Source organism: Aegilops tauschii, chromosome 2, assembly GCF_002575655.3.
Source record: "Aegilops tauschii subsp. strangulata cultivar AL8/78 chromosome 2, Aet v6.0, whole genome shotgun sequence".
NCBI classification, from domain to species: Eukaryota; Viridiplantae; Streptophyta; class Magnoliopsida; order Poales; family Poaceae; genus Aegilops; species Aegilops tauschii.
The window spans coordinates 628,474,736-628,483,759 of NC_053036.3; the positions used below are offsets into that span (position 1 = coordinate 628,474,736).

The following is a 9,024-nucleotide window of genomic DNA, read 5'->3' on the forward strand; positions in this document are numbered from 1 at the left end:
AATCTCGAAATACGCCAACCCAACAAGTACCTTCGGAGACACCTGTAGAGCACCTTTATAATCATCCAGTTACGTTGTGATGTTTGATAGCACACAAAGTGTTCCTCCGGTAAACGGGAGTTGCATAATCTCATAGTCATAGGAACTTGTATAAGTCATGAAGAAAGCAATAGCAGAATACTAAACGATCAAGTGCTAAACTAACGGAATGGGTCAAGTCAATCACATCATTCTCCTAATGATGTGATCCCGTTAATCAAATGACAACTCATGTCTATGGCTAGGAAACATAACCATCTTTGATCAACGAGCTAGTCAAGTAGAGGCATACTAGTGACACTCTGTTTGTCTATGTATTCACACAAGTATTATGTTTCCGGTTAATACAATTCTAGCATGAATAATAAACATTTATCATGATATAAGGAAATAAATAATAACTTTATTATTGCCTCTAGGGCATATTTCCTTCAGGTGGCACGCTCACACTATCACACGTGTGTAAGTTAGTAAAATAGATCACACATATTTCCCTTCTATGAAAAATATGAAGTTTTCTTTCAAGATGGACTATGAATGTCCATGAAAATAGGAAAACGGAGAGGCGCTGAACCAGTAAGACTGTTCGAACATGTGGCAAGTGAGATCTTTCACTCAGCACATGGTTGGCGTCCTGGTAGGAATCTACTGACTGTTGAACGAAGAAGGACTAGATCATGCGGAGAGACTGTCAAGAGGCTCTTTATGTTTACTGTTTTCTTTGGCTCATGGTACTATTTCTCAGAAATGCCTTTGGGTATTGTAATGTACAAACGAAGTTTGCTCCTCCTAACTTATGCTAAAGGTCATGATTTTAAAGCCGAACCGGTGAGGCTGTTTAGATTTTTAATGGTCAGACCACCGGTTCATTTGTGGGGAAAAATCAAAATATTTATACATATATTTTAAAAACCTGTCCATACATCAAACGAATACACATAATATTGGTTGTAGGCCATCATTAAACTACAAAGTGTTGTCGGCACAGTTGGTTATGGTCCTTTAGCATGCCTTGCTCAAGGTCGAATTGTTCGATCGCTAATTTACACACCATTTTTCGAATATTTACTCGCTTTTTTACTAACTGGCCAATAGAGCTTAAAAAACAAGCCATACTTTTTTTTGGGAGGGGGGAGGGGGAGTTGTACTAAAATTGAGACATGTATTTTAAGATGGAGAGAGTATATGTTTGTAATTTCTACGAAGTCATTTGCTTCCATGAACAAAATGGAGAATGAGCTCGCTTTATCAGAAAAAAAACATATATACCTATCCTATATGTGTCTGAATGTTTTCATGATGTCTAATTTTATAATTTTTTTAAAGGAGGACCACCCCCGGCCTCTACATCAATCGATGCATGCAGCCAAATGTCTTTCATACGAAGTTAGAAGCAGAAACCTTCTGCTAAATTACAAGTGCTAGAGTAGGAGTGACTATGGCTCCATCAACTCGCCAAATTCAGCGGCTCATAGTCATAAGTCTGATGAATAATTCAGAGTCATGTCCAAAAGAAAATAACCATTCAACGCGAGCGGTTAGCTCTCTTAAATCAAGAATAAAGGAAAAATAGTGAAACCGAGAGTGCAAATGTCGGGATGAATATATCCATCTTCGGATGGACGGTTGGCTATCTTCGGATGAACGGTCCTAATAAATTTGTGAAAATGCGAGCACTAGTATGTTCGGGAAGATGATCGCCCGGCAAAGTGCAACTGAAATCCCCGCATCTCGCGTGCAGCTAGCAGGGTGTCGTACGCAGTGGTACCTGGCAGTACGCGCGCGCGCACGTACGTGTGGCAAGCGAGCTAGCGAGGGGTAGGCATGGCGTCCCCACCGGGAGTAGCAAGCGCAAGTGTGCGGGCAAGCGCCGCTCCGATAGCTGCCTCCGTCGATCGACAGTGTCGGATGGGCGGCCAGCCTGCCTGCCCGGCTGCGTACGCTTTGCCGCGACGGCAGCAAAACCGTGCGCCCCGGTGCCAGCCAGTGCTCGGTGGCGTCACGGCGGCGGCGAGCGCAGGTGCGGGGCGGAGGACGACATGGCATCGGCATCGGTACTTGACCGGGCTGGTTGTTGTTGGGAGAGTTAAGAGTGGGCGTCGCCGGCACACCTCGCCTTGCCGGCTTCGGCAACCGCGCCATCTCCGTCATCGTGACATGGCCCCGTGCGTGCGCCGCTGACATTTCAACGGGCGGTTCGCTTGCGTGCGTCCGCGCGCCGCCGGCAAGCGGGTGCAACTTGCAGAGCGTTCCGTCGGTCAATCGCTGGCGCCGGCCGGGCTGGCGTGGCGGCATGGTCCGCACGTCGCGAGTCTAGAACGGCATGCCGCGTAGGACTCGACGGACTGCCCGTGCGTGCTCTGCTGTGGCGCGGCCACACATCCATTGCATTTGATCAGAGAGGCATACCGCATACAAGTCGACCAGGAAAGATGTCAAGCACGAGCTCATCACATCACGCAAGCATCAGAAATCACAGAGAGAGCCACGAGACCAACATTTTGCAGCAATTTTCCGACGATTTTCTTTTCACTTCATTTACCGGATTCCACATTTCCAAAAGGGTGCAAAATGCAAAGTATCCTCACATGTGGCCTCCATCCTTGACGACGCACACACGCAGCAGTACCCCGACTGTATGTATGTAGTCCTGTACTACACCTGACTCTGTCTGTATCGCTGTATACACCTGGACACGACACGCGCACTGTACTTGCTGCTACTAGTACTAGTATAGTAACGGCGGTGAGCGGCGAACGGCTACTTCTGACTGCGCGGCGCCTTGCCGGCGGGCTTCGCCGCCATGAAGCTGCCCAGCTCGGCGTTGCGGAGCCGCAGCGCCGCGCGGAACACGCCGTTGACGGCGTCCGACACCCGCTCCAGTCGCGCCGCCAGCTCCTCCGTCCGCTTCTCCACCTCCTGCGTCGCCGCGCGCAGCGCCGCCTCCTCGGGGGCGGCGCCCTCGCTGACGCCGTCGAGGACCGCCGCGAGCTTGCCCACGGCCTCGTCCGCGGCGTCGATCTCGTTGCTGGTGGCGGATTTGGCGAGGGCGGAGAGCTGGCTGGAGACCGCGTTGAAGGATTCCGCCCACGGGAGGTCGCCGGAGACCTGGGGGAAGGTGGGGTCACGGGTGGTGCTGGCGCCGCCGAGGATGGTGGCCGCGGCTGTCGCGGCGAGGGAGGACACGGCGTTGACGGCGAGGACGACGCGCGCGGCGGCGGCGAGCTGCTGTCCCCGGCCGCCGCGGGGCGGGTCGACGAACGGGATGGAAGGGAGCGCCGGCAGGGCAGGGGGCCGAACACCGCGGCTGTCGCGGTCGGCGAGGGCGGCGCGCGCGCGGCTGAGGGACGACGGGCTCGGGGGCGACGACGAGACGAGGTGGAGCGCGAGGCGGGAGAGCAGGCGGCGGCGGCGGAGGCGGTCGACGCGGGCGGCGATGGCGTTGGAGGCGTCCAGGAGCGCGACGCCGGCGTCGAGGTGCGCGGCGACGGCGACGGCGTCCTTCTTCCCGTCCCCGGGCCCGGCGGCGAGCGCGGGCACGGCGTCCGCGAGCGTGGCGGCGAGGAGGTCGGCGAGGCGGGCGAGCGCCGCGAGCGGGGAGGCCGGCAGCGGCAGCAGGCTAGCGAGGCGCGCGGCGAGGGCGGCGTCGAACCTGGAGGTCACGGCCGGCACCACCGCCTTGCGGGGGCCACGGGTGGCGGGGGCGGGGTGGAGGGGGAGCAGGGCGTGGTACTTGTCGGTGAGAAACATCTGGGCTGGCTCGCTGGTGGGCGGTGTGTGGGCTGTGCTGGGCTGAGGAGAGCTCGCGTCGGCGGTGGGTGGGCGTGCGACGAGGGGAGAGAGAGGGAGGGAGGTGGCGGGCGGGGGAGGGGGGATTTAACGGGGGGCGGGTCGGGTTGAGGTGTGAAACGGGGCAAGGCAAGGTGGGGACGGCGACGTGGACGCGAGGCGGCAGGGCCGGAGATGGCGGGTGGCTTTTGTCCCCGGCAACAACGCGTCTCCGGGAAGATGATGACGGGGACGCGAGGTCGCGACGTGGGCCCAACGCGCAAGACGCGTAACGGAAACACCTCTTCTGGCCCTTTTTGCTCCTTCACGCTTCTCTTTTTTCCTTTCTTTTCTTCTTGTCATCTCAGGGGAGAGAAGTGTGCCATGGACGTCAAGAAACAAAAAATGGAAGTACTTGGGGTCTCTTTTGCTTCCTTGCACTGGTGCGATGGTGTGCGCGTGCTACCATGTACCAACCCTATTGCAACCCTAGAGCTCGTCCCCCTCCCTCCGACTTACCCTCCTCCGATTATTGACTCACATGTCGCGACCATTGGAGCATTGCACTTGCACGTAGATGTTCTCGAAACATGGGCTAGCGTCACCGCTTGCTACTCTTCCTTCGAAAGCCGGAGGTCTCGATGAATTACTCAATAGTTGACTTGATTGAACCGTAACCCTAGCTGTTCTCGTCCTTCCATGAGAGGAGAGCGTGTGGGAGGTGCAAGAGTATCGCAAAAGACTATAGTAGTGGCATGGGCCGCGTGAGCGGTTGAAAGCGCCGCCGATTGGCGATAGATCCCCCTCTAGCATACTCTTGTCGTCACTTGGCGCTTTCCTTTTATATATATATATATATATATATATATATATATATATATATATATATATATATGCCACTTTCAGGTGAGTGGCGGTGAGGGAGTGGGCTCTTGCTAGCCTCTAATTGCGTGTTCAAAAAGAACAAGCAACCCTTGAGCTCGCCCCTCCCTTCGACTTAGTTCCCCTCGGGTATCGCCCCACATGTCGAAACCATTGCATTTGCACGTGGTTGTGCTCAAAACATGGGATTGCGTTTCGCTTGCTACTCTTCCTTCGAAAGCTGGAAGCCTCGATGAATAACTCGGAAGGTGTGATTGAACTGTAACCCTAGCCATTCTCGTCCTCCGATGAGCAGAGAGCATGTTGAAAGTACAAGAGTGTCGTCGAGACTATAGTTTTGGTCCGGCTCGCGTGAGCGTCTGAAAGCGTCGTCGATAGGCGATAGATTCCCCTCTAGCATACCCGTGTCGTCATTTGGCGCTTTCCTTTAAATATATGTCATTTTCCGCGCAGGTGGTGTTGAGGGAGTGGGCTCTTGCTAGCTTCTAATTGCGTGTTCGAATACATGTGTCGTCATCCCTGCCTGTGTGTGTTGCGTCCTTGGCTTCAGTTTCTACTGAAGAGACATCAATATAGAGGTAGTATGCAAGGGTTTATTGGGGATATAGGTAGGACACAACAAACGGGTCCACCGAGTACCTACATTGTATAGGTTGGGTGAAAGGAAAGTGCTGGAAGGGTCTACGGAGACTGTGGGTTGTGTAGGCCGGGTCGAAGGAGATCCAACCAAGTGAGATAAATGTTTACTACATGGGAGTAGTGGTCTTTGATGATGTGGGCTTGAAAGAGGGCAATGCCGAGCATGGCTTGGAATGTTCGGTTTGGGAAGGGTAAACGGGAGCGAGGAAGAACAAGAAGGTCATGAGAGCACCATCGACCACATTTAGTAGAAGATGTGGATGACAGGTGATAGCAAGCAGGTACGACGATACTAGCTTGTCGGGAGAGGGGGGGGGGGATGAGCTCATCGTATGGGATGGAGTAGTGAGCAACTGTTATCTTGAAGACAGAGTTGTGTCAAAGGGCAATAACGCGAAAGGACTAACTTGTGGACCTAAACTTATCCATTAGTATAACCTAACAAACAATCTATGCTTTAACCTTTTGGAAACGTTTTCTTTCTCTTTCTTGAGCTACTCAATCAACATTCCTTCACGATCTAACTATTCATCTTTTTAGCAGAACCACACAATATAGACAGACTGTCATGCAAATCCGAGAAACACTAACAACCAATTGATTCATATACATAGTTGATAGACATGGACGATGAGTGGGAAATGCTCATGTAAAACGTGATATGAAGTTTTTCATTTTGGGAAGGAGTGGTCCAGAGATATTTATGATGTTACTATTAAGTATTATCTAGATTAAACCCGCTAAAGGCGCCAGTTAATACGACTACTTCAATTTTCTATATCCAAATAGATAGTCTTCACTAACCTATTTCTCTCAACATGCACACATGCCATCTCGTCATGTAAACATGCATAGAAAAGACACACCACAAAATTCATGTGCAAAGGCCCGCTTTACAATAAATCATGTTCAAAATAATCAAATAACATGAAAGTATAGTGCAACCGGATCTCGCCGTAACGGGCGGCGTACCGCGTAGTCTAGGATTGGAATTCAAGTCGAGTCGAGCTAGCTCAGCTAGACTCGCTAGAGCTCGTTAATATAATGAGTTAGCTCAGCTCGAGATAGCTCATTTAACTTGTTAAGCTCATTATAGACGTGAAAAACAAATTATACGTATTATGTATGACATTATTCTAGCAAAATTACATTTGTGGACCCATACTTTCTTTACAAATCAGAGCAATCAACAATTGACACCAAATAAAACACTTGGTACACTCTATAAATGATAACAATCTACTAAAATATTGTACTTATCTCACGTCCCTTCTGATAAACATGCTTAATGAGCTAAACGAACAACTCGTTAGCTCGACTCGTCAAACTCGTTTTGTTAATGAGGACAGATTTAAACTCGACTAGTTAGTCAAGAGTACGAGTGGATTCGAGTCACGAGCTGCTTGTTATAGCTCACGAGGTACAAGAGTATCTTCCAGACTATAGTAGTGGCCCAGTGAGTGGTTGAAAGCACCGCCTATAAGTGAAAGATCCCCCTCTAGCTTACTCTTGCCGTAATTTGGCGCTTTCCTTTAAATATATGTCATTTTCTGGCGGGTGGTGGTGAGGGAGTGTGCTCTTGCTGTGTAACGCCCACGATGCGGCTATATCTCCCACGTGTCGAGGCACGACTTAGAGGCATAACCGCATAGTGGTTTTGTCGCAAGAAGGGTCATCTTCACACAATCCCATGTAATGAATAAGACTGGGATAAAGAGTGAAGATGACCCTTCTTGCGACAAAACCACTATGCGGTTATGCCTCTAAGTCGTGCCTCGACACGTGGGAGATATAGCCGCATTGTGGGCGTTACATGCTGGCTCCTAATTACATGTCCGAAAACATGTGTCGTCATCCCTGCACGCCTAGGGTTGCTTCTTTGCCTTCAGCTTGCACTAAAGCGACATCAACATACATGTAGTATACAAGGGCTTATTGGGGATATAGGTAGGAGGCGATGAATGGGGTAGAAGGGTCTACGGAGACAACATGTTGGTTGTATAGGGAGGGTCAAAGAGGATCCAACCAGTGAAGACAAATGTTCACTAAGTGAGTCCAATGGTCTTTGACTATCTGGGCTTGGAAGAGAGCAATGCCAAGCATGGCTTAGAATGTCCGGTTTGGGCAGGGTAAATGTGAGCGAGGAAGAACAAGAAGGTGGTGAGAGCACCATTGACCACAATTAATAGAAGATGTGTATGCCAGGTTATAACAGGCGGGTACAACGGTACTAGCTTGTCGGGGAAGGGGGTGAGGAGCTCCTCGGATGGGAGTGAGTAGGGAGCAATTGTTATTTGGACGAAAGAGTTGTGGCATGAAGTGATAACGCGGAAGGACTAACTTGTGGACTTGACGTTATGCTTTGCATAACACACAATCTATGCATTAACCTTTTGGATTCCTTTTCTTTTATCCTTCTATTTCTTGAGCAACTGAATTAACATTCCTTCACGATCTCACTATTCACCCTTTTCACACAACAAAATAAATAAATAAACAGACTTTCATGCAAATCCTGGAAACACTAACAACCAAATGATTCATATATATCGTGGTCGATAGACATGGATGATGAGCGAACAAACCATTTTGGAATTGGAATGGACAAGCTTGTGTAAACCATGATCTGAAGTTTTTCTTTTTGAGAAGGAGTGGTCCAGAGATATTTATGATGTTACTATTAACTAGACTAAACTTGCTAAAAGTGTCACTTGATAAGACAACTTCAATCATATACATGTTCGATCTAGGGAGCATCAATGGGTGTGACTGTATGAGGAAGAACTGGTGAGAAAACCGTCGAGTGCAAATTAATACTAGAAGAAAGAGATGATTGCGTTTGCATGTACATCGGGTTTGGCTTGTCGTGAATCGAGCTTGTCAAGAGCTCATCAACGGTGAAAAGAGGGGATCTCGAGAAAGAGGAGTGAAACGGTGCGATAACGCGGACGACTAACTTGTGAAACTAATTTTCCACATACATTTTGTATTGTTTTGATAAAGACGGATCATCATCTACGTCTTGAAATCTTTTTCTTTATTTTCTTGAACAACCGAATAAACATTCCTTAAAGATCACGTTTTTTCTCCTTTTTCACAACAACACAACATAGACAACCTGGGACGCAGATCCGCAGAGCACCACCCATTGAGATTCATAAAGCGAGTCGATAGACATGAATGGCGAGTGAGCAGAACATACTGGAATGCTTGACTTGCTCGTGTTCGTGTGAACGACGTTTCGAAGATTTTTTTTTCTCTCCTTGAAAATGAGACATACGGAGATATTTATGGCGCCATTAACTCCTAGATTAGGACCAGTGATTAGTTCTGACCCACTGATACGACACTTGATTGACCTCCACGCACACAACACAAGCTTGGGGCCGCCCTTCTCCATGGCTCATCGTACACACACTGGTAATCCTGCCCAGTGCAAAGCTTGCACTCAACCACAGGTCCACAGTTCACACCTGTGAAAGGACGAGTTACTGTCACGTGCCAAAGTACAAGGCCGGTACGGGCTGCCACAGTTTTCTTTTTGTGTGTGGAGAAGATCACGGTGATAAATCTTCTTCCGATGCACTAACCATCACTGTTTAAGAATGATCCTACTGCTACCAGTTCAAAATAGTAAAATGATCCACACCACACGCTGTCCGCATGATCAAGGGGGCTACTGGCTAGCGTACCCAG

The 9,024-nt window shown here is 49.5% G+C and overlaps 1 protein-coding gene across 1 annotated transcript; it reads right to left on the reverse strand.

Annotated features, from left to right (window-relative positions):
* Positions 1 to 2,538: 2,538 nt before the first annotated feature.
* LOC109746016 (uncharacterized) lies at positions 2,539 to 3,977 on the reverse strand. The gene has a single exon (XM_020305134.4). It carries the CDS (start codon positions 3,787 to 3,789, stop codon positions 2,800 to 2,802), a length of 990 nt encoding a protein of 329 aa, XP_020160723.1. The 5' UTR covers positions 3,790 to 3,977; the 3' UTR covers positions 2,539 to 2,799.
* Between the last annotated feature and the right edge of the window lie 5,047 nt (positions 3,978 to 9,024).

Excerpts from the sequence above, each read along its gene's own strand:
- LOC109746016 (XM_020305134.4), bottom strand. The coding sequence starts at position 3,789 with ATGTTTCTCACCGACAAGTACCACGCCCTGCTCCCCCTCCACCCCGCC.